Source organism: Malurus melanocephalus, unplaced genomic scaffold (assembly GCF_030028575.1).
Source record: "Malurus melanocephalus ecotype Western Australia unplaced genomic scaffold, MMel_1.1 scaffold_136, whole genome shotgun sequence".
Lineage (NCBI taxonomy): Eukaryota > Metazoa > Chordata > Aves > Passeriformes > Maluridae > Malurus > Malurus melanocephalus.
In genome coordinates this window covers 1,372,698-1,398,212 of record NW_026623368.1, presented here as the reverse complement: position 1 = coordinate 1,398,212, position 25,515 = coordinate 1,372,698, and the positions used below count along the sequence as shown (strand labels likewise).

At 40.3% G+C, this 25,515-nt stretch overlaps 1 protein-coding gene across 3 annotated transcripts in view; it reads left to right on the top strand.

The window, feature by feature from the left end:
• The window catches only part of ARFGEF3 (ARFGEF family member 3), an 88,401-nt gene extending 63,487 nt beyond the window's left edge, over positions 1-24,914 (top strand). For all 3 annotated transcript variants that reach the window (XM_057370919.1, XM_057370917.1, XM_057370916.1), the window contains 11 exons: positions 2,011-2,133; positions 4,147-4,250; positions 5,736-5,880; positions 8,406-8,534; positions 9,058-9,234; positions 9,759-9,873; positions 10,639-10,741; positions 11,280-11,411; positions 13,455-13,585; positions 16,333-17,563; positions 18,281-24,914. In XM_057370919.1, coding sequence (XP_057226902.1) covers positions 2,011-2,133; positions 4,147-4,250; positions 5,736-5,880; positions 8,406-8,534; positions 9,058-9,234; positions 9,759-9,873; positions 10,639-10,741; positions 11,280-11,411; positions 13,455-13,585; positions 16,333-17,563; positions 18,281-18,472 — 2,582 coding nt within the window. In that variant the 3' untranslated portion in view covers positions 18,473-24,914. The remainder of the gene's footprint in view (positions 1-2,010; positions 2,134-4,146; positions 4,251-5,735; positions 5,881-8,405; positions 8,535-9,057; positions 9,235-9,758; positions 9,874-10,638; positions 10,742-11,279; positions 11,412-13,454; positions 13,586-16,332; positions 17,564-18,280) is intronic.
• The last annotated feature ends 601 nt before the right edge of the window (positions 24,915-25,515 follow it).

The window sequence follows — 25,515 nt, the reverse complement described above, 5'->3', positions numbered from 1 at the left end:
CAAATGAGTAGAATGAGAAAGAAATGCTTCAAGCCTTCTTGAACAGTTTTGAGCAGGACAGTAGTGCAAGGGTACTGAGCTTGGCTGAGCATTTGTCACTGTCCAGCTGGAGAAAGGAGTGTGTACAACCAGCATGTCTCCTGTGGACTGTCTTCCTTACTGTATGAAATCTGTGGCATCAGGGTAACTTTGTGTGATAAACTAGGCAAATGCTCGTCCAGGCAGTTTATCACAAGACTTTCAGATTCCTAGTACAATTACAGATCTCATTTCTGTAAGAATGTGTATCCCTCCCAGAGATGTTTGCTTGTATGGAAATGGGTTAATACAGGAAAATCCTTTTTTTCTGTTCTTTTGTCCCATTAGAAGGTATTTTTAAATGTGACAAGTCATGTGTAAAAGATGTGCTTTTCCTCCTAAGTTTCATTGCTGATATCTGTTACAGCTGATGGCTGAATGCAGGYGTACACAGCTTTTGAAGACTGATAATGTACTTAGGAAAAGCAAGGCTGTTTTGTTACTGTATGGTCTGAATAGTTTTCTGCATGATTGATGTCATCCTGGAAGTTATCAAAAACTAAACCAGAAACTAAACAGAARCTTCCACCAAACAGAAGTACTAGCTCCTCAGTTTAAGAACTCAGACCTGCTCTGACCATTTGAACAGACTATCATTGTTTAGACAGTGGCCAAATGCCAGGTACCCATGACAGCTGCTGCTCACTCGCTTTCACCTGTCACATCTGGGCAGAAGAGAGGAAAAAAACTTAAATGAAGAGGTTGTGAGTTGAGATAAGGACTGAGAGAAAGCATTCCAAGGACAAAAAAGGCTCCACTTAGAGTTACAAAGTGAATTTATTACTGTCTGAGTCAGAGGAGGATAATGAGAGGTCAAAATAAGCCCTTAAAACACYATTCTTCCCYMYAACCCCTCCCTCCTTYCCACTGACAGCACAGGGGAAYAGGGTGTKGTGGGTTTGGTCAGTTCATCACCGAGATCKTCTTCTGCTGCTCAGGGAGAGGAGTCCTTTCCCTGCTGTGCTGTGGGGTCCCTCCCATGGGAGACAGTTCTCTGCGAACTCCTCCAGTGTGGTCCAATCTCACCAGCAGCAGTCATCCCAAAAYTGCTGTAACATGAGTTCCTTCCCACAGGCAGACAGTCCTCCCAGAACTGCTGCAGTGTGGATCACTCATCCATAGGTGCAGTCCTCCAAGGACAGGCTGCTCCAGCCTGGGAGCAGGGCTCCTCTCTGCACTGGGTCTCCCCCTGGAGCACAGCCTCCTTCAGGCATTCACCTGTTCCAGTGTGGGCACCTCCCTCACAGGCTGTGTGTGGATCTCTGCATCCCCCGTGGGGCCCATGGGCTGCAGGGGCACAGCTGCTCCACCATGGTCATCACCACGGTCTGCAGAGGAATCTCAGCTCCGGCACCTGGAGCAGCTCCTCCCCCTCCTTCTCCACTCACCTTGGTGTCTCCATGTTGTTTCCTTCCTCCTCTTCTCTGGCTAGAAAAAACTGTGTACTCACTTTGTTTTGATTTCTTCTTAAATATGTCATCACAGAGACGTAACCGACATCTCCAATTGGCCCAGCCTTGGCCAGCAGGATGTCTGTCATCTTCAGAGCCATCTGGGATTGGCTCTGCTGGACCTGGTGGAAGCTTCTAGCAGCTTCTCACAGGAGCCATCTTTGTGGCCCTCCTGCTACCCAAAATCAGGGCAAATAAAACCAACATTCTAGCCCTCGCCTCTATGAATCACATATTTCAGAATTACCATTAAAATCCACATAGTGGTATTTGTCAAACTRGGAAAAGGGGGGAATCTCTATCACTTCCTATGAATGTCTATGTGAGTTGCCTCAGGAGCAAGAGAAAGTTTCACTTTTAAGATCATTTCTGTCTCTGCCCAGAATAGAAAAGATTCTACAGATTCAGTTAAATTAGTGAAAAACAGAAAATTATTTTTAAGAGGGGGCGGGAAAGAGTTCTCATCTTGTTATTTCCACAGGGAAACGCCAGGCTCCAGTGTTCGATGTCTTTGAAGCATTTCTAAACACCGACAACATCCAGGTCTTTGCCAATGCTGCCACCAGTTATATTATGTGCCTTATGAAGTTTGTCAAAGGACTGGGTAAATATTTTCCTTTACTATTAAGTCATGATATGTTAAGCTTGATCTTGCAGAAGCGGGTAATCCAGTTATGTAATAAACAGCAAGGTAGGAAAGAGAGGGGCAGTGAAGAAYTTAAATCCAGAATGCTTAAAAAAATAAAATCAAACCCCAGGGATTATTTCTGTGACATTTTTAATACTATCAGTTCTTCAGGGTTTTATAGCAGCAAAGATGCATTTCACTATTAAGTGTTGTGTGCTTCCTAATTTGATCTTAATTTGCATCAGGACTTGCTTATATTCATGTAAATAATAATTATAAAAAAACCCTCCAGAGCTAGAATATTGCAGAAATGGCCTGGCATTGTGCAGAGACAGCATGGATTGTTTGCAGCAGAGCTGGGCACATTTCACATTGCGGGCAGTGGAGCCCAGGCATAGCATGTCAGGGTGACCCTGCAGAGGAATCGTCATGCTTCACCAGCCTTCAGAACAAAGGCAAATGGTTCTGGGTCGTTGTGTCTCCATGCTGGTGATCCATAGCTTGCCTTGATCATTAGAATTTGACACTTTTCATTGAACTGTGGCTGTTCAAGTGTATAAATTACAGAACTTCTAAGTAGTGATAAAAATGGGGCTTTTGGTTTCTRTATGTATATTAATTCGCAGAGGTTTCTAGGTATGCAGGCAACTCTTTTTGATTTAAATGAAGTACCTAAGTATAGCAGATCTACTCTTTAATGTTACTCTTATCTCAATGAGCTATTTCACCATTGATTTCAACATGAACAGAATTCAGCTTGTGATGTAATTGTAATTGCAATTRTTACTACAAAAGAGGAATAAACTTGCATGTCCAGTACCAACAGAGGGAACTCATGTTTCTTCTGGAGAGCTTAAAAGCCTGTCTTATATTTCTTTAAGTTTCATGCTTTCATGAGATAATTTTGACCCCTTTGTAGTCACATATCAAAAAACAAGATCTTTTTTTTTGTGTTAAAGGTAATATGACTATGGGATACATAAGCAAATAAAATTCTATGTGCATTTTATTGCAAAACTAAGGGACTGAAACTTCACTGGCTGACTTSACTGATCTCACTAGTAGACAAAACTTTGAAATCCATTGTGGAGGGAATAGTTAAAAGCATAGAAAAAGCAAATTAATATAGTGAMAGGAGAACAAAGTAGGATATATTAAAAGGATTTAATATTTATCTTGTGCTTTTCATGACAGGAATAGCTTTTAAGGCAAGAAAATGTTAATGCCTATAGGCTTTTATCAAAGCTTCTGATTTGGCACTGAATGGAAAATATTTGGCTAAACTGGAAAAATGGTTATAACCCAAGTATTCTAAGTGGGCAGAAAATTGACTGTGAGGGGAGCCAGGCAGACAGACTGGCAGACAGGGAAAATGGGGAAGTGAATGGAGTGAAGCTGGCCTGAAAGGAGCAATCTGMTGATGTAGGTTGGTAATATCAGCCACAGTGAGGCACTGGAGTGAGGATATGTGTCATACAGTTGGAACTGAGACCTTGACACCTGCATTAGACAGCAGAAGGAAGGGTAGTAGTGCAGAATATAAAGTTATGTATTTAAGCAATGAATAAACAAATAGGAAGAACTTGTGGTAGAAGAATTTTCATGGGCACTGAGGTGCAAATGAATAGAAAAAAATTAGTATAGCAATTGAGCAAAGGATAATTTTGAGCAAGTAATTCCTACACCCCTGGAAGAAAGTGGGGTGAATATAACAGATAATACAATGTATGATTATTAGGCTCTACTAAAGACGTATTAAATAGGCATATTTTTATTAAAGCATTTACTCATATAAAAATTCATGTACAAACTGTGACCAGTATTACTGTATTGTTTGTGGGGTGTCACCTGGTTGTGGGGGTCTCCTGGTTGTCATCTAAGAAGATCAAACCAGGRATGTTTTCTGAATTATTTGGACATTAGGGCGTAACTGAATGAGAAAAGAAAGCGAATACTCTGTTTATTTCTATTCTTGTGTCCTGTCCCCAGGGGAAGTAGATTGTAAGGAGATGGGTGACTGTGTGCCAGGATCAGGATCTGCATCTACAGACTTGTGCCTTCCYGCACTTGATTACCTCAGGAGATGTTCTCAGGTACGATGAACAATCTTACACGGGCACTAAGCTGGCCTAGGAAACACTTCTGCTTTGCATCAGTCATGCCATGATTTGCACGCACCCAACAGAGTCTGTGGTGACCCTGATGGAAATACCCTGCACTGCCAAATGGACAGTGGTGGTCTGAGGGAATATCATACCTTCAGGGCCAGTTAGCAGTGGGAAAACGGAGGAGATAAAAGCACTCAGATCCAGGGAGTGTGTGAGAAAATGTGTATGTTCAAAACCTAGTAGTGACGTTATTCAAAGCTGAATTTATTCTTATTTAAACAGTTACTATGGACTGTGTCGGAAATGAAGGACAAAAAAAAACCAAAACAAGAGCTTGAKAATTCTTACATCTTAAGAACAACAYGTTACACTCTCTGAAATACAGAAGCAGCTTATTTGTACTGTGAAATCATATCTGAAGTTCAGGGCAAATCTCTAACAATTAAAATGCTGGCATGTTCCCTGTAATCTCCTTGGACACAGCACATACTGTTATCCAGAGTTACCTTTTTGTCTGATTTTATAATGTTGTTTGTATTTCTGTAGCACCTGTGAGKTTTTTTTGGTAAACACAGGCCATGTTTTTTTCTGGGTACAATACAAAGGCAGGACAAAGGATATTACCATCACTAAAAGGACTTGATATCTAAATCCAGAGATAGTGAGTAGATTGAGTCGACAGATTGAAAAAAGAAGGGAAGAATAAGGCAACTCAGAATAATAAAGGGCGAACATACCAAACTCTACTAGCTATCTTTTTCATCTGAAAAAATGAATACTTATGTGTATATCTAATGTATGTTCTGTCTATACACTATTTGCACCACATTGCTATTCCTCATCCTTACAAACCTCAGTCCACAGTGAGGGGGAAATGTTTTCTTCTCTTTAAAAGAAGCAGACATTTATATTCTGTCTAAATATGTCTTTATACCTTTTAAGCTGCCAGTAAAAGAGGAACAGCAATGATTTAAAAAAAAAAAATCCTGTCTGTACATTGCAAATATATTATTTACTTAGAAATACCTGACAAAATGCTGGTAGTATCCCTGTGTTAGCACAGTTCTGCAGTTTGGGTTTGTTTGTAATGGACAACCCAGGCAATGAAGCTCTGATGTAAACCTTTTACCAGCATTTACTTAGTCCTTCAGAGCTTTAAAATATTCTGTGTATGGCTAATGGAGCTTCATAGGTCATAGATGMAATTAATGAGTTGTAACGTTTGCCCTTCACAAATGAGAAAAGAGCACACTCCCATCTCAGAAATGTGTTATTTAAATTGCTGCTCTCCCTCTCTTTTACTCACAACCCTTCACTTGTCAGTGAACTGAAGACTTCTGGCCTCTAATTGTGTTTGCACCTTTTATTTTATTTTACGTACCTGTATTTTATATGATCACTTTTACAGACCTTCCCATGGATATTTATCTTCTGTTTTTATCTTTCTGTCCTCTTCTCCACCCTCTCAAGTTGTTAGCCAAAATCTATAAAATGCCCTTGAAACCCATCTTCCTCAGTGGCCGGCTGGTTAACTTGCCCCGAAGAGCACAGGAACAGTCAGCCAGCAGTGAGGATGGGATTGAGTGCATCCTTTCTGACTTTGATGATGACACTGGTAAGTGCATTAAAAACAGTAAATGCAGAATTGATCAACTACTTCTTCTATTTGCCAGCTGCTGAAAACAAAAAGGAGGGGAAACTTCATATCTCTTGTCTCCTTATTGTCTACACACACACCCGTGCGCACACAGAGCTTGGAAGTTCAGGTCCTGTCACCTTCTTTATGTAAAAGATACAGTTCATATATGAAATACAATCCCTCTCTTAGGGCAAGATAAAAATATTTTGATTAGCAGTTATTTTGATTATCCTGATATTCATAATACAACCATTGTGTATTTCTGAGAGCTAACACAAAAATACTTTTTAGGCCGCAGCTGAAGTAAAGGAGGGAAAAGCTTTTAAAGTTGGAATTGGCAAGCCTTCCTTTAACAGAAAAAAATACCAGTATTGAGTTACAGTCTAGAGAGATAAAGAATAATGGTTTAAATGTTTCCAAACTTATGTCCTGTGGTCTGTTGAAATAAACAGCGAATTTCTGAAGTCCATAAAAAGCACTATGACCTCCAGAAAAAACAAGCAGCGTTTGTCTCCTGATTATTTGTGTGGTTTATATGGGTTGTGGATTAATCAGGTGTTGGATGAACTAGATGTTTGCAGAGCCAAACAGTAGAGGAATGCATCCTTAAGGCTTCTGGGCTTAGGAGACCTTTCGCAGCTGTRCAGTCACTTTTGAATATGTGAACTACTGAGCTGTTCCAACCAGGCTGCTACTGTGAAGAGTCTGCGCCAACCTGGCAGAAATCAGGCTGACTCCAAGGCATTTCATTCATGTGCCTCACCAAACTGGCCCTTGGTACCCTCTTTTATCTAGACTCTTCCACTGTATGGATTGTCCTGTTCCACTATTACCCTGGATAAAAGAGAGAAAAGCTGCTCTCTGAAACCAGAAAGTCACAAGTCCTAGTTTTTCACAAAATGTTTTACTTGCTTCTTTCAGTTCAGGTTTGGGTTYGGTTTGGTTTTTTCCTCTTGGGGGATTTTAGGATATTCACCTGGGTTGTAGGAGACTCAAGTCATTGAAGTCTCTGCTTTGAATCAGGCTTGGAAATTGAACTAGGGTCTTTCTTCCTCAGTTGCCTACTGTTCTGAAGTGACTCTGCCTGTCTATTCTTACTGTAAATAGAAATATCACCCTGCATCAAATAAACCTTCTTTTGATTCTTGTCAGAGCTAAGTAGTGAAACTGTCACCCAATTTGTTATTTACATGGCAGWGGTGTTAGAACATTGCTAGGCAAACTGATTTTACAAAGACACAAGGCTGTCTTCACCTGGYACTCTAATGCTCAAAACTGGTACCAGGATAAGACAAAATGTTTTAGCCTACTTTGCCATATTTACAGTRTATTTTCATGCTGGAGTCTTCAAGAGGGTGTTTTAGAGAGAGTAGCTTCTCCAGATTAGAAAAKACCCATATTTCATTCTGAGTCATTTTTACTGTTTCCTTATCCAGGAGTATCATTAAAGTCTAACTGACTTAAAACAATGTCACCATACACACTGCCCTGTGAAAGTGGTGTGAATAAATAAATGATCAGCCTAGTTACAAAGTAATGATTTCACTGCTTTTTTGTTGTTTCTCAGATTCTTGCAGTCAGCAAGCTTAGTGAATCTTAAATATTAARTTCCCTCTTGTGTTGTTTTTAGAAGATACATAGCCAGCAAGCATCATTCAGATACAGACTGCATCAGCGTAGCTATCACTGGCAGAGAACATGGGCTTATTAATGAACCATATTTTAGCCTAATAAACCCATAGCCTTTTAAGGTGACTTAAGAGTGTAATGTGCAGGATCCTTCTAATTGTTCATGGTATCATTGGGGAATTAGCAATTACTTAAGGGATCTGTGAAAAATTAAAGGACAGCAATTCCTAACCATCTTGAAAATTGCATTGAAAACTAGYTAAATCCCATAACCTTTTAGGGGATACCTGTTTTCCAATGTAGATTAGAGCTCAGCTGTATCCTGTCGGCTGTTTTGGCACTTGTCCAGCTCTATGACCTCTTAGCATCTAAAATGACTTGTGAGGCAGCCTGATGGTACCTCATGAGACATTTTTACTGTTCCATTCTGAGTACCAAATAGAGMCAGTTAAATTATGGCTAGTCTCCTCTGGAGCCTTACTTAAAAGCATGACCTACAGGAGTACAATCTATTCTTGGCAGCATTTGCARTGGAAATGCGATGGAGTTTTGTTTATGTATTTTTTGTGGGATATTTTACACAAGATTAAAGAGACTGGACTAGTGGAAATAGTAAAGTATGACCAGAACAAAGTGTATGTGGACAAGGAAGGCTGAGACAAAACACAAACTAGTTAAAAAAAGAGAGAGAAGGAAACCATCATTTCAAAAATGGCTATTGYCCACAGCCATTACATAGCAACAGTGAACATGCAAGAACCGTGATCTTTAAGTTAATTAATTTATTAATTTCTGTCACTGTCTGAGGGCAAGTTTCACTGGTGGTCARTGCAGTATCTTAGGGTTTTTAATCTTTYTTTYTTTAMTTGTAGGCCTTATCAATGTCTGGATTATTCTGCTGGAAGAATTAACAACTGCTATATCCAACTGTCCCCGTCAGCACCAGCCTCCTACTTTGGATCTGCTCTTTGAGTTGCTGAGGGATGTTGCCAAGACACCTGGTAATGAAAGGGCTTGATAAAATGTGAGCTAGTGGAGTCCTACCCAAACCTTTTAGAATCCTGAACCATTTCTGTAAAGTGTGTTACTTGTGTTAAAGCTACTTAGAAACATTCTCTAGTAGAAAGGGGTGTTCTCAGAGTTGATAGATTGTTCCAGTTAGTGCATCATTCTGTTGACACAAGGCATCTTGTAAGAGTATATTGAGCATACCCTTAAATTAGTTGCACAATAAAGATGTGTGGTACTCTATCAGTGTCCTAACCACAGAAAATGTTCGTGTCTAGGAAATGGAAAGAGAAAATTGCATAATCCTGCAGATCTGCTGGGAAAGACTGCAAGTAAACAGTTGGCTAAATGTAGCTTGTAATTACAGTCAAAAAACTTAACCACTTCCATCCCACAAACAAGTTTCCTTTTCCTTCAGCATTACCCCAGGCTTCAGTTTGGAACAAGTTAGCAAATTTACTGAGCATGTAGGCTTTGTAAGGAAATATATACAACCATTATTGTGTTTATTTTAAGGACCAGGATTTGGCATTTATGCAGTTGTACATCTTCTTCTTCCCACGATGTCTCTTTGGCTCCATCGCAGCCATGGTGACCATTCTTACTGGGACATGGCATCTTCTAATTTCAAGCATGCCATTGGCCTTTCCAGTGAACTTGTAGTGGAGCACATTCAAAACTTCATACACTCAGGTATGTCATTGTAGTGCTACATCTACTGTCATCAGTGACATGTTACTGAATAGCTACTTGGGGAGGTGGTTTCATTGCTTTTTTTGGTTGCTCAAGCATAAAATAAGAGGAGAGTTAAAATTTCTGATTGGGATTTTTTTTTTCCTTTGTCGGGGGGAAAAAATTTTAAGACAGTTACGGAAGTTATTTAGACCAGCCTCCTTCTCAGAGTAGGGCTATGTTCAAAATTCAATGATCATAGTCTTTGTGTCTTTTTTGGGAAGTATACTAAAGACTTTGATCATAAGGAACTGGAATATCAGAAACAGGATCTTAGGTAACTTTTTCACCTAAGTCCAGACATCTTATATTGTTAATATAAAAAGGATTGTTCTTATTTCATCTTGATGCAATGCATATATCAATAACTGCTTAAAAGGAATTTGGTTTTGCAAATTCTCTGAATAGCAGTAAGTGTAGCTAGACTGTTTAATGATAATGAAAGGGCAGTGATGTTAAAACCAGTCTGTGTCTTTTCCTTATAGATATTGGTTATGAAAACATGATCAATACTATGTTGAAAGATCTTTTCAAGTTGCTGGTAGCCTGTGTAGCAGAACCAACAGAAATTATTTCCAGAGTTGGCTGCTCTTGTATCAGGTAACCGAATCTGTTCACTCTTAGCATATTAAAAAAAGACACCTGCCTTTGAAGAACTTGTGGACTGATCAGTTGGTTAATATCTCAAAAGAAGTCTACAATATGTCTTTGCTCTTGTTATTGGAATAATGAATTTTAGACTTATTAACCTTTTCTTGCTGTTTTTGGTGTGCTTCAGAACCTGTGATTTTAGGCATTACCATGTGAATGATTCTCAAAAAAAGCACTTGTATATTACTTATACATAGTCAATAATTGATCCTGAAGAAAAAGGGTCTTTCTCCTAGCATTCACAKGTCTTTAGAGGTAATTCGCACATTTCACAGTCTTCAGGTTATTACAGTCATAATCAAAGTAAACACTGCATTTATACAGTTGGATAGTGTGTGATTCTTGTGGCAAGATGACTACTTAAAGAGGAAAAGCAAAGGAGAAAAAATGGTCAAAACTGTAGGATAATTACCAAAATAGGTCAGGGTAACAACTGAGGAGATTTGGTAACATTAGCCAGCTACTGAGCAAGCCTTTTGTTCTGTTTCATAGAATTTCAGAATAGTTTGGGTTGGCAGGGACCTTAAAGATCACTTAATTTCAACTCTCTCTGCCATGAGCAAAGACATCTTCCACTAGACCAAGTTGCTCAAAACCCCATCCAGCTTGGCCTTGAGCACTTCCAGAGATGGAGATTTTCAGCCTTCATCCTTTATATCTAAGAACTGTGTAGTTCCTTCTTTAACTTGGTAACATTTTCTCGTGTCCTTGCAGGTATGTGTTAGTGACAGCAGGGCCTGTTTTTACTGAAGAGATGTGGAGGCTTGCATGTTGTGCCTTGCAGGATGCATTTTCCGCCACTCTGGAGCCAGTAAAGGTAAAACTGCCATTTTGCTGTCAGTCAAAATGTAATCACACAGTGGATGCACTAACTTTTGACAGGTTGTTAATTTGTCAGTTCACAATGAAATATGTTAGAGCAACAACAGAGATTGAAATCAGTTTTTCTAAACATATACAGACAACACTAGTAGCTTACAGTTCAGACTTACTTTAAATTGCCTTGCTGGTATGAAATGAGAGGAGTTCAGTAGGTTTGATCCATTTCTTTCTCTAGAGTGACGAAAACTAAATAGAAGACAGTGTTGCTTTGCTGTAGCTGCATGCTCTGTATAGATTAATTTTCAATTCAGTGTCTGTTCTGTGAACAAAAATTCTTGTGAAGTCATTGCAAACCAAAGTCCATAAGAAGTGTAGTGCCTTTACATTGAATATATGAATTGCTACGTGGCAGGTGACCAGCTGATGGGAATGGGACAGGTCKCTGAGTCTTGTATTTCACACAAGCAGGCTGGACATGGCTGCAATCACTTGTTTAACGCACGGTGAAAGTCTGATGTTGTGTCTCTCTATAGAACCTGTTGGGCTATTTCCACAGTGGTTCCGAAAGCTTTAGTGGAGATGCCTGTGAAGTGAAGGTGGCAGCACCATCCCTCTCACCAAGTGCTGAAGCTGAGTACTGGAGAATCAGAGCCATGGCACAACAGGTACTGACGGATGTTTCAGGGGAAGTCAGAGAACCTTTTAAACTTGGAGCTTTTCTGTATTTTTACCACCACCTTCCTCACAGGCAAAAACTTCCTTATCACCAGGTTAATATCAACTGCCTAATAGTAGTATTCAGAAAAATGAATAAAAACTAGGGAAAAAAAACCTTTAAAAAACCTGTCCCCCTGTAAGTAGGAATTTGAAATGACTAGGGTGGGAAAAAATGCATGGGTACCTGAGAACTGTCGATGAGCCTATTGTCTGATGTAATTTTAAAAATCCCAAGTTTAGCATACATCAGTGGAAGTGTTTCTGATAGAGAAAGGAATGTCATATAGACTTCTGAATACTCTAAGGAGTGATAAATTCAGAGGAAAAAATTCCACTAGAGCAGMGATGGTGATATGAAAATAGGAAAACAAGATTTGATTAACCTGTCAATACATTTGTCTCTATAAATACCTAGGTATAGATCACAGAGAAGAAAAAGGGTTACTGGGAGCTGGAGGATAATGCTGACATTTAACAAATGATTCACTAACTCCAGAATCAGCAGAGCAAACTTGSAGACAGCCTTCTTAGGATCCCTTTGACTACAATGGTTATTCCTTCTATGAAAGTGCATATGTGAAACAAGTCCTTTGAGTTATAGCAGACTGAACTTAATGACCTGTAGCGTACCATAAACTGTAAATACCATATGACCAATTCAGCATGGGAAAGCAGCTAGATTAAAGAGCTAGCAGATATTTGGTGACAATTTCTGACTTGATAAATCATACTCCGATGATGCTTGAAAATTTGAGACACACAGACCAGGACTAGTGATCACAAATAAYGTAGTAGTGACAGACATTGTTTGAATAGAAAACGTGTTTTAAATTAGGTTTTAAAGATGCAGAACWCAAGAAAGAAGGGAATGTGACATTAATATTTTCTTGTAGACACTATCAGTGGCACTCCTTGAGTCCTTTTCAGTGAGGAATTGCCACAACTATGAAGGTACAGAACAAAGCCACAGCAACTGAGAGTTTTTTCCTGTTTCCCACTGTTTTGGTTGGGATGGAGTYAAATTTCTTCCTAGTAGCTGGTACAGTGCTGTGGTTTGAATTTGATATAAGAATAATGTTGGTAACACACTGATGTTCCATTTGTTGCTGAGCAGGGCTTACACTAAGTCAAGGATCATTCAGTTTCCCATGCTCTGCCAGTGAGGAGGTGCTCAAGAAGCTCAGCCTGGGAGCATGGCCAGGACAGCTGATGGGAACTGGCCAAAGCGATATTCCATACCCTCAAGTGTCATGCTCAGCAGGGCCTGCTCAGGAACAGGCTGGGCATTGGTCATTGGGTGATGAGCAACTGTATTGTGCAAGTTTTCTTTCTCTCTTTTTTAGCTGCTTCCCTTTTTGTGGTGGTAGTATTGGTGTTTTTATATTTTATTAAATTATTAAACCATTTTTATATCAACCTATGGGGTTTACCTTTTTTTAGCCTGATTCTCCTCCTCATCCTCAAGAGGAATGGAATGTGGAGTGTGCTAAGCAAGTGACTGCTTGGTACTTAGTTGCTGGTTGTGGTTACACCACAACATACCCCCACAGGATTGCATGTTAAGTGTCTGTTTTATCTTCATGGCTGAAAATAATCCTTCCAACAACCAACCTTTCTAGGTGCACTGGCTAAATAGGCAAACAGGACCTTGTCTCCACTGTATGTGATACTTCTGGCTAGAAGCAGGCAGACGGACAGCAGAAGGCTTGTTTTGCCATTTGATGTTATGTCTTATACAAGGTCAAAGAAAAATGTTTATCCTGTGCCCTGCTGGATGTCTGGAGGTAGCCCATTGCTCTAAGGCTGTTCTACCAAAGTGACATGCTCCAGGAAAGGTCTGCCTGGGGGGATACCTTGCATTCTCTCTATTACTGTAACATAATTCAGTATGATAGATCTTTCACGCTGCAGGGACTCCTATTTCCAGGCCCCCCCCCCCAACCCAATGCAAGTGCTAAACTGATTGTTTTATGTAATTTGTTGTTTTCTAGGTCTTCATGCTGGAGACTCAGTGCTCCCCAAAAACCCCTAGCAACAAGGAAGGGTTTGAACATGCCCAGTCGTGTGTGCTCATCATTGACCTGCCACCAGACAAGAAACCAAATGGGCATAACCAGAGAAGGTAAAATATCTTCTAAGGAAGAGACTGTGTCAATAAAAGCTAGATAAAAATAATGTCCTACAGGAAGAGATGTGAACTGAGCCTGGCAAACCATATCTCTCCATAGGGGTCATCAACAGAAGGGAATACACTGATCACATTAGGTTTTGTGATAATGTTGTGTTTTTAATGAAACCTAGCAAATGCAATGTYKGCTTCACTAAGGGTCTTTTAAATTMGGTATTRCTTGGTTAAGAAGGTAGAAGAAGTTAATGGATAAATTGGGGCATTATAAACTGAAGAGACCACATCCAAAATTGCAAAGCTGTCAGCACTGAGCAAGGGAACATTGGTTTTGCTTGGCACATTGTTTTTGTGGAAGTCTTTCTGTTATGTTACCACCTGTGAARCTCATCTATTTGCATGACAGTCTGATCCTGTCAAAGAATATTTCTTTYTGCTTGTACTTGGTTGTTTAAACAACTGCTTWRCCATCAGTTGGGCCAAGAATCAGARTTCTGCATTCAGGGTTTTTMTTYGTATTGCAAGGTATATAATGGYATGAAATTGTCTTTTACAAGATACCAAATATGCCTTTATACCATTCAAATCTAAACTAYTGAGCTTGGAACAAGGAGCCAGAATGTGATGGTCCTTCTTTGGATGGACAGGAAAAAAAAACATGCAAGATGTCTCTGTTCTGCTGTACAGAAGTTTTCCCCTAAGAGCTGGTGCTCTATTGCCTCACCATGAACAGGGCCCTGCACAGAGACGGAAAGCCTGAGATCATAGGGTAAACCCTTCCTTTAACGGGAAAAAATGCCTGCTTTATCCAAAGGTTAGCAGGTCATACTTCTTGTGACTATGAATGCAAAGCAAAGACCGGAATACTCACCTCTCACAGCACATGAGGCCATGCAATCTAACAGGCTGTATTTGTGAAGGTAGCAAGAGTCTTGCTTGTCTTTAAACAAATAAATAAAGCTTGCAATAATACAAACTCTGAATGCTTGCACCCCACGCTTTGTCCAAACAACTGCAAAAGATGTGTAACCCTTGGGCAAATGTTATCCCAGTGGTGCTCATTTTTTCACCAAAACACAGCRCACAAGCTCACTGTGCCACTGTTTTCATATTATTTGCTAAAGCAGTGCAGTAATATGGCAACCATGCRTGATAATAACTTGGCCTTTCCAAAGTTTTACGTTAACCTTAGCAGGGTTTCTCTTCTCCCTTTTGCTTTTGTTTCCTTAATGCTGCATCGTTTCACAGGAAGCTGGGGTAAGGAAGCTTTTCTTCTTCCTAAAAAGTGATCATATATTTCAGTTTGAAACTTTGGGCAGAATAAGAAAATACTRTCCTTAACCAGCTTTGGCATTGTGTTTTCACCTGTAGTTCTCTWGCAGTTTCTTTTGGGATTGAGCGGTACTTTACACTGTCCTTGTAAATTGCTTTTTTGGCTTTTACAAGGAAAGCAGATCTCCTTCATGCTGACCCTGCTTTTGGAACAGGATTAGTCACTTGAAATCATTGCAAGCTCTCATTTAACTTTATACATGCTCTTAAGAGCTTTTCTGAGTCAGAGCCGCTGATGATTTTTAAAGCAGAAAACTACTTCCCCATAAAGATCTCAACTGTATGTGCTAATCATCAACATTTTATCACTGTCAAATGATAAGTCTGCTAAATTTCACTGATGTATCAGCACTGAAAGCTGTATCATGGTAGGCAAACTGATATAGGGAACTTRAGGAGAACAGTTTTGCCTGAACTTACTTCATTTTAAAATGTTTCGTTCTCAAAACTGGGTTTTGATAGGATTTCTCAAAAAAAAGTTAATATTTGGCTTTTTCTCTTGATATTCGCATATACTTTTGAAAGTTGTTTAATGAAAGTGTAATACAACTGAACTTCCCAYGTTACGTTAAGATTTGCTTTGACTTAGACCAAAAACTTCAGTATTGCAAGCAAACTGAAAAATCTCTTCCTTACTTGATAGCTGTGCTAATTAAAATTTGACCCATCATATCAAACCAAGTGCTACCATGTGCATCAGCTCCATTTGAGACATTACCCTGTAATCTTTTACAGATTTTTTTTAAAGGCCTTAAGATAGGTGTCACCGTTTATAATTTGAAATCCATGAAATACCAAACAATCCTGTCTTTCTTCCAAGCCTTGCTTGCCTGYAAGCCTCTCATTGTTATTTACTGGTGAAACACCTGAAAATTTTGCTTAAAGGAATTTGCCATTCCTTGTCCCCTGTGCAAATGAAAAATCAGTGAGGGCTAAAACAACTCCCAGCATCTCTGTAACACAAGCACAGCTAAGAATCACCCAGTATTATATGTGAGAAACAGGGTTAGGAATAGATATTTCCACRCTAGGCTCTCAGTGTTCAGGTTGAAGTCTTAAGAGCAAACAGTGAAATGTGCCTTCAGCCAGACTTCAGCTTTGTCGCATGCTGCGTTGCACTGCCGATGTTTCTSTACGTGTTTCTTTATTGGTTGGGTACCTCTTCATGGTTTATTTTTAAGAAATACTCCTGGGCATTAGTGGAAACTGAGTAGTAAATTAGTTTTGGCCTCAATTTGTCATGGCAAAGTAAATGTTGTGTGACATGTTGTTGGTGGAATAACTTGTGTGTTAATAAATTCCTCAGTTGTAACAGGCTGAAATATTTGAGTGTACTTTTACTCCTAGTAAAAGCACAGTGCACCATTTTAATATTTTACGATTTTTTTCCTTCCCATGCTTGGTTTACCAAGTATTCCTTTCAGGACGATAGTGGTGAGYTTGCTGTCCCACCAAGTACTGCTCCAGAATTTATATGATATCCTACTGGAAGAATTTGTGAAAGGCCCTTCTAATTTAGARGAGAAAATGGCAATACAAGTACCAGAAAACAAGTTGGCTGGTTTTCTCAGGTACATCTCCATGCAAAACCTGGCTGTGATCTTTGACTTACTTCTGGACTCCTACAGAACAGCCAGAGAGTTTGACACCAGACCTGGGTTGAAGTGCTTGTTGAAAAAAGTGTCTGGCATTAGTGGAGCTGCCAATTTGTATCGCCAGTCAGCAATGAGCTTCAACATCTACTTCCATGCCTTGGTTTGTGCAATCCTGACAAACCAGGAGAACATCACAGCAGAGCAAGTGAAAAAGATCCTCTTTGAAGATGATGAGAGAAGCACAGACTCATCACAGCAGTGTTCTTCAGAAGATGAAGACATTTTTGAAGAAACTGCCCAGGTCAGTCCCCCACGAGGGAAGGAGAAGAGGCAGTGGAGGGCTCGGATCCCATCTCTGAGCGTCCAGCCTGTCAGCAATGCAGACTGGGGATGGCTGATCAAGCGGCTGCACAAGCTCTGCATGGAGCTGTGCAACAACTACATCCAGATGCATCTGGACCTGGAGAATAATGTAGAGGAGCCTCCARTGTTCAGGGGTGACTCTTTCTTCATTTTACCATCTTTCCACTCAGAAACCTCTACCCCATCGACTGGAGGGCTCTCCGGAAAGGACACGCCATCGGAAGATGACCGAAGTCAAATCAGAGACCAGCTGGGAGACAGCTTGACACCTCGAGGAGGGAGTGGAGAAATACTGCTGCTACCCCCACCCCTAAGTCCTAAACCAGAGAAAAAAGAGCAAGCCAAGAAAAAAGAATGGTGGGAGAGTGCTGGCAACAAAATCTATACCATAGCCACCGACAAAACCATCTCCAAGCTTATGACAGAATACAAGAAGAGAAAGCAGCAACAGGCCATGGCATCCTTCACCAAAGAGGTCAAAGTGGAAAAGAAAGGGGAACTCCTGGGTTCAAGAGGACCAGACTCACCCGTACTCCAGCGGCCACAACATCTTATAGATCAAGGTCAAATGAGACATTCATTCAGTGCTGGTCCAGAGATCCTGAGACAAGAGAAGAGACCTCGCTCAGGATCCACAGTCAGCTCTCTGAATATATCTATTAGGGATGCAGAGGCCCAAATACAGGTAGGACATTCTTGTAAAATGCTAATAATAATAGCAATAAATAAGAAGATATCTATACATTTTTAATTTATAATGTTTTCAATAAATATTGTATTATGTAGGGAAGTCCTCATGATGAGGACGGAATCTTTCAGCAGCTGGAATTAAGAAAAACCTGATTCTGTCCTATTAAAAGAAAGTCAGTCTTCTGGAAAGTGTCATCAAGCATATTGCTTACTGCTTTGGGCTGTAGCCCACTGAAGGCTTTTGAAAAGGCCATGCTCTTGTCACATTGCTTTTGTACTTAAGAATGGGGGGTTTTGTTAATTCCAGACAAAAATAATGAGCTTTTTTGCTRAACAGATGCTTGCTGCTTGCATGTCCAAGTGAACAAATTAGAGAAAGCGTCAAACTTGACAGACTTTGTTCACTGTGGGACAAAAAAAAGAAAGGGTGAGCATGATGCCTTGCAATCCAAAGTCACATAATGGCTTAGTACTGAATGTGAATTAGGAAGACATTAACATGAACATTAAATGAACATGATGGCATTACCCAGTGAACATTAAATGAATATGATGGCATTACCCAGTGAACATTAAATGAATATGATGGCATTACGCAGTCTTCTTCATGAGGCTGCAGCCACTGGATATCTTTATTTTGTGCCTCAACCACTGGGGTCACCTGTTTAGAAAGGTGTTCTAAAGAGGTTTTTTTAATCCAATTTATTCATAGGCATGGACCAACATGGTGCTGACAGTTCTTAACCAGATTCAGGCTCTGCCAGATCAAACTTTCACAGCCCTACAGCCAGCAGTGTTCCCCTGTATCAGCCAGCTGACTTGCCACGTGACAGATATCCGTGTCCGCCAGGCAGTACGGGAATGGCTGGGAAGAGTGGGACGAGTTTACGATATCATCATTTAAACCAAGCTGTGCTCTATTGCACAGGGCAGAAGGCATCCAAGGTATACAGCAAAGAAGAACTTGGGGGGGTTCATTAATTGCCTGTTTGTTGGTGATAAATTAAGAAACAATGCCTGCGTTGATTTATGTTGTGTATCCACCTGAGATTGTGTCCCTCACTCACACAAGCAAAGGAGGCAAAGCATGAGTCTGTCCAGAGGATCTGGCACAGCCCCAGAACCTGTCCATAAATCAGGCTCCTACTRGAAGAGGTGATGATACATTTCTGTAGCCTTGATTTTATTCAAATTTGCAAGAGTGGAAGCCAGCCAGGGGCTGCAGCATAACTTCCACACTTRCAGTTAGCTGTGAATGCAGCCGTCATGTGGATGGTCCAACCATGTCAGTAAGCCTATGTAACTTAGAAAATAAATTWAAAAATGCAAGTCAGTGGAAAGGTRAAGCTATAGCACAAATAAGAAGGTGACAGTTTTTAGGGTAACATCTTCCCTTCAAAAATTATCATGAGAGAAGATAGCCAGCTAAAGATTATTGTAACTAAACGTGTCATTCATAGAGCAAGTGGAAATTAATTTGGTCTAAGAAGGGCCTTTGAAGTCACATCTGGAGTAGCTAAAGAATCCCAGGTCTAAAATGGAAGAACCAAGCACAGACTACTGATTTTTTCATTGCTCTTTTGGAGTATCTCTCGAAGAGCAGTGGCACTGTCAAACTGCTCTCTCTGCAACACTACCCTGGCTGCCTCTTCACCTATGCCTACAGCTGAGCATTTTGCCACATGTCTAATTCCCTCTAAGGGTCAAAGGGAAGTTTGTTTTGCTGTTATTTGTTTGTTTTGCTGTCATATCAAATACCAGCATGTGCCAGTATCCAGCATTCAATTAAACAAAGTGTTCCACTTGAAGCACCTGCAGCTCTTATTCTACTGGGAATTTATGTTTGCTTCTGTAAAGCTGCTGTAGCCTGGAACACCCTTATCACCTTTGTTAAATGTAGCCTAACACTCCACTTTGAGCCGAAGCAAGATGGAAAGTGGTATAAGAGGGAGGTATATTTCCTTTTTCTCTCTCGTTTCTTGTCTGCTGCTGTAATAGAAAAGGACAGATCCTTACGGAGGTACATCCCCCGCTCTGTGCAGCACTCCTGTTAGGACTATTGCARTTTGCTGTTCTTAGTAAGAGGGAGGAGAAGGAGGAGGATTGACTATTTTGTTGTCAAATGCAAATGTGATGCTTTTCACACTAGACAAAGCAGAGGGTTACCTTGCTGCACAGGTTATGTCACAGTCCCTGGGACATTTAATCTCAAACTCCCATGCTATATGATTTGTTGAATTGTTGATAACTTGTTGAAAATGAGTTGATTTTAGTTTTGGGTGGCCCCTTAATACTGTTTCCCCAAGGTTTCTAAAATGTGCACGCCAACTAAATWTACAGCTTCAGTCCCTGCTCCAAAGCATCCTAAAAATGTCATCYCTTTATATCAGGCCTGGATTTTGCACAACTAACTGCTTTTAGCATCTTAAACCTGGAAAAACAGAGGGAGMCAAGAATCTCCATTGAACAGCCATCTCCCAAGCTGCTTTGTTTACAGAGTCTGACACTATCCTCCTGTCTTTTCCCTCCATTGCCTACTTCCCATTTGTCACCTGCTAGTCTTGTGCAGGGAGTATTTGTCCCGCAGCTTCCTGTAGTGCCAGTCATRCTGTTTCCCTTTCTTCAAAAGTTCCCTTTGCTAATTGTTTAAAGGACATAAAAATTCTGTAAAAGCAACTCTTTTCTACCACATAAACTGATTTTATAAATGACTAATTTAGCAATATTTTCAATTGTCAATTTGCCACCAACAGTTTTAATACTTCCTCAGGGATGGGTTATATTAGCCTTTGGTATCTGGGGGAGTAGTAGCACAGTTTGATTTCTGTTGCCATGTCTTTCTTACATATCTTTAGATAGGGTAAAACTGTGGTTACATTTTTTGTTAAGGTTTTTATTTGGCATCTATACAGAGCTGCTTTTAAAGCAGTACATTAATTAGACAACAACAGAAGTCAGAACAATAAACAATATTCAAAGTAGTTTCATTATAAATGCATTGAATGGATGCAGATCCTTGGCATACTGATCTAAACCTAAAGCAAATCCCTAAATATGTAGGGGAAATAAAACTGATAGCAGTACCAGTGAAATCACTCAGGACTACAGAAGAGGCCGTGGTATTTAGGAAMCACCATGGTTATATTGTGGTCACAATGCAAAATCCCTCTCTAAATCAGACAAAGAARCTTTAGGAGTTACAGTACTATTACCGCCACCTCCCTCGAGCCCATGAACACAGTATAACCTAGTGTTACCTGATTAGCCCGCATCTTGACCTAAAAAATAACTTTATTTCAACTATTTACACCACAACTACCATTGACAAATGGTATTCACTGGAAAATGAAGACAAGTAAATTTGCTATGTTGCTGTTGCCCTGTTTTAAACTTTGCCCTTCCAATTATGCACTAAGTACCCATTGCTGCCCTCAGTGCCTCTGTTCATTAACACCCCTCCCTAGAAGGTGATAAACAACATTGAGTAATTACAGAAATGTAATTTAGAAGGAGGGGAGAAGGAATCTTTTGAAGCAGCAGGCTTTACATAGCAAAATTCAGCATGTGCTGCTCTTCCTTTTCCTTGTGTATAAAATGCTAACCAGGTGAGGGAAACCGCCCATGGCCACTTCAGTAACCATAATCATGAGATGTAGAAGCTTTCTGATGCACCTTCAAAATATAAACAAATGTTTTAAAAAATTACTTGGTCTGTCAGATTCTCAGCAWTTTTTCTGCTACTTTAGCTATATACATCAGCAAGCCCCAAAGAAGCAGAACAGTAGGTGTGTGAAGTCACCATTTCATGGATTCTCTGTGGCCTGYTTCATTGCTCTTGACTGCCAGCATACCTTCAGACCTCATAAAGCAAGCTTTTAGTCCAAAGAAGGAGTCTGCCAGAACAGTCCCTAGAAAAGGGGGCTGGCATCAGCCTGTCCCAAGCTTCAGAAGGGAACTTCCCAACACTGCACCCCCCGGTCATATCCAGGTACATCTCTACAGTGCTACAGTGACTTTTTGCTTTCTGCTTCTGAGTGGGGAGATACCTCAGTAGCACAAAGCAGTCCGTGTGTATTCACACACRTATCCCATTCAAATCCTTACTGTTAGCTCTATAACCTCATGTGGGGCAGTGGATTGGCAACTTTACTATTGAATCAAACATCTGAACCTCGAGAAAACCAGTCTTCTCTGCATTACAACCTGAGCTTCTCTATTTTTTTGCCTTGGTTAATGACCACATTCTTCTCTTGCCCTTAACTTTTTTTGTCACATAAATTTCTATAGGACTTGGGTTTGATTCTTTTTATTGAACTGGCTAGTTGTTTTTAAAAATGATTGCCCAGTTTTACTCAACTTCAATTTTACTCAACTGAAGTGCTTTAAAAAAAGAGATGTGGTAACTTAGCATCCTTCTCAGGTACCAGAACTGCACCTCTGCTGTCTTTGTCAAATTCACMCTGCCCTCCTCAGGGTCACCACAGCAAGCATAGGCAAGGACATCTCATTTTAAAATCTTGTAGGCAATTGCTAACAGAGAAAGTTGCTGTTGTCCAGCATCAACTACCTTTAAGCACATGAAATAGTTCATCACTGTGCAAATATTTAAAACTCAGAAAAACAGAGCACTCATCACGAAAGTGATCCTTTTCCTGTGGAACAGGAGCAGGGTTTGACCCCAGCTTATATGGTCTCAGGTCATTGCATATGTTTGCACTTTATTCTGCACTGTGAACATATGCAGTCRTATGAGATGATTGACCTGTGTATGTACAGATACTTGTAGCTCCAATCACTGCCATATTCTGAGCATTCATATTTTCAGAGAGCTGTCCACATTAGTAATACACTTACCTGCTTTGTTATGTATTTGTGTCACACCAGCAATRCTTAACACAGTTATTCTGGTACCTTTTCTGAGCATTCAGCAGCCGTTGAATTACCACCACTAATCTCTTGGTTAATATGCTTTCATAKCTTACAGATTTAATACTTTCCTAGGGATAAACACTCATTTGAGAATAAATGATTTAATTTAGCATATAGAAAGCWTTATTAGAAAAATATTTACATAGGCCTGGGGCAATACTTTCCTTGTACAACTCCCAGCAGAGGCAACACAGCTTTTGCCTCATCACAGATGAAAGATTTAAGTCCTCTGCACTATAGCTTGCTCATGTTAAAGCCAAGCACAGTTTACACCTGTGACTTGTAAGATGCTTTCCCTTTCAGTTTGAGCTTCATGTTTTGTTTAAATTTAAACCTTACTGTAAAATCCACTGACAAATCTTCATTTGCCAAAGATAAAAGCCCCARCTCTTAATTACCATGTGCAGTCTTCACCTGTACTTTATACAGCAGCATCTCAGTGTTGGCATCATCACTGCAGAGTCTGGCACAGCACTGGCACAAAACTGAGGGGCAAACAAGTTAGAAAGTAGAGTCCAGCTCCGTGTGCTGCCTGTACTTTGTACCTTTCTCCACAGCTTAGGCCCACACTCACAGTGCTGAAGCTGTTGAAATCAATGGAAGTTGAGTAACTAGATAGCTTTAACTCAGGACTCAGTCCTTGAATCTTTCAGTCCCTACATATGGGTTCACAGGTTCTCAGGAAAGGGGGAGTCCTGTACAGTTTTTTGTGTCACCCTCTGCTGCTGTCCTCCATACACTTCCTGCTTGAAAAATCCATGGGAACCAGCGCACAGTCCCATGCATGCCAGTATTACAAAATTAGAGCCCTTACTTTTGCACAGATCCAGCAAGCCAAAATGATTTTTTGACCTAGCTCATCTGTGTAGAGCTGTTGAGAAATTGAGTATGTGATTTGGCTATTATCACCTTCAGTAGTCCATTTTAGAAGTGCCATTTCCCAGTGCTAAATTGTTTATAATTCACAAAAAAAATGATAAGTGCTTCTTTTTTTTTTTTTGTTTCCTTTTATAGAAAGATGTCTAAGCAGGCTATTTACTCATTACTCCAGTCAYTGTAATTTATGGGAAGACCTGTGTACAGGGCTAATTATGATAAATGACATGAAATAGGGTTTTTTTCCGTTGCTGATCATTCCACAATTGTCTGAAGAAATAAGGTGATACCATCAATTTACCAAAAGAAGTYTCTCTTCTTTTAGTATAAAGGACCAATTTACCATAGCACAGAAGCACAAATATTGGATTTTATGCAATGTAGATAAAAGCATGTGACAGCTAGCGATCCCTCCTCACTGAGCCTCCCTAATTAGAGCGGAGCTCCTACAGGGATATGACCAAAGGGTCTCTCACCAGCAGCACACCTGGGACTCCAGGAAATTGTACAGCTGCAAGGAAGAAGTCATAGATCCTCTTTCTGTTGTTTCCACTAATTCCCCTCAGAATATATCCTTTATATATGACACTTACTAATATGGTACTAAATAAACAGCTTTGGCCAAACTGCAGTGCTGGCTATTTAGAAAGGAAAAGTWAAATCACACATGGCCTAAGTATGCATCAGTCTTTTCACTGAGTGCTCAGAGGTCTCCAAACTGAAAGCTAAAAGCAGAGGGAAGAAGAAATGCCCTAATTCTGCGGATATTAGTGAAGCTACACTGTATGATCCTGGATTAATGCAATAATGAGCTCGCCTGTGGAACCAGATCCCTCAAATTCCAATTGCTGGCAAAATCACAATTTGAGGTTTGCATGGTCTACGCTGCCACATTGAATCAGGGAGCTGAGATTAGGGAAAGCATTTTTGGTTAAGAAACATGGCAACAGCATCTATTTCAATCCTTTTACCCCAGCATCCCACTTTTCAAAAGGAAGTTTATGTCCTTCCATAAATTTCATCTGATTCCCATGAAGCAGCAGGGCCCTGCTTCCTATCCATGCATTTGGTCCATCTGAGCTGTGGTGAAGTGCTGTGCTTCCATAAGCAGCAAGCTGAAGTGAGAGAGCTGGGATGGCAGACAGGCACAGGTACACAGGTTCAAGYGAGGGACAAATATCTCCTCCACAGTCAGGCTGTGACTCCTGAGCCCCTGCTCTGCAGAGGAAGGCAGGACACGATACCAAAGGGAGAACAGCCAGGAAGGGCAGAGCATGGTGGTGACAGAGCCCTRTTTGCTAGAGCAGATGGGAGCAAGAGCTTGAAAGAGTGCACTGACAGCAGCAAGAACCTTCTTTCAGTTCCCCCCACTTTCTCTTTTCTGCCTCTTTTCCCTCCCCTCTTTTTGTTATCTTTTGTGACATTGCAAACATACTTCTGTGGGCCCTTCAACAGAACTGAAGCAAGCCAAAGGGAGTGGATGCTCCATTTCACCAAAGATCTAAGTATTTCCTGTTTGGAAATTTAAAAAAAAAATTAAATTTTATTTATATGATGATGGCTGCCAGAGGAAGCATTTTCCCACAAAACATGATTCCCAGGACTTAATCTCTCTAGCTGTATATTTGGGAGGAGCCAATAATATTCTTAAGAGAGACTATAAATTACCCYGTCAAGCAATTCCTTACATTGGGTTTATCTTCTGCTGAGTTCATACCTACCTGCAATTCCTTGGTCTCATCCATGTTTCCTCCTTCGACCTTTTTGCTCTCCTTCAGAAGAGCACTTCCCCATGTCCACTGTGTCCTGTTGTGCCGCTAGCTTTGTATGGTCCTTGGGTGTCCAGTGGTTGGGCAGTCACTGTCAGCTGGCTTGCAAATTGTATTTTGTGTATATTTTATTCTGACTGAATTCTGAAATGGAAATATTTTAAACAAGAAGTATAAACTATTTATGTTGCTTGTGTTGTAGAATAAAGATGAAAATGCAAAATAAATTATGCTTTGGTTTTGTCTAATAGAAGTTATTGTCTAGTTCCTGATGAAGCAAAGGAACAGAGCAGAGAAAGAGCCTGAAATCCTGAAATACTTTTGTGTGTACTAGCAGGAACTGCAGTTTTCATGGCTTGGGAATTCAGCTACT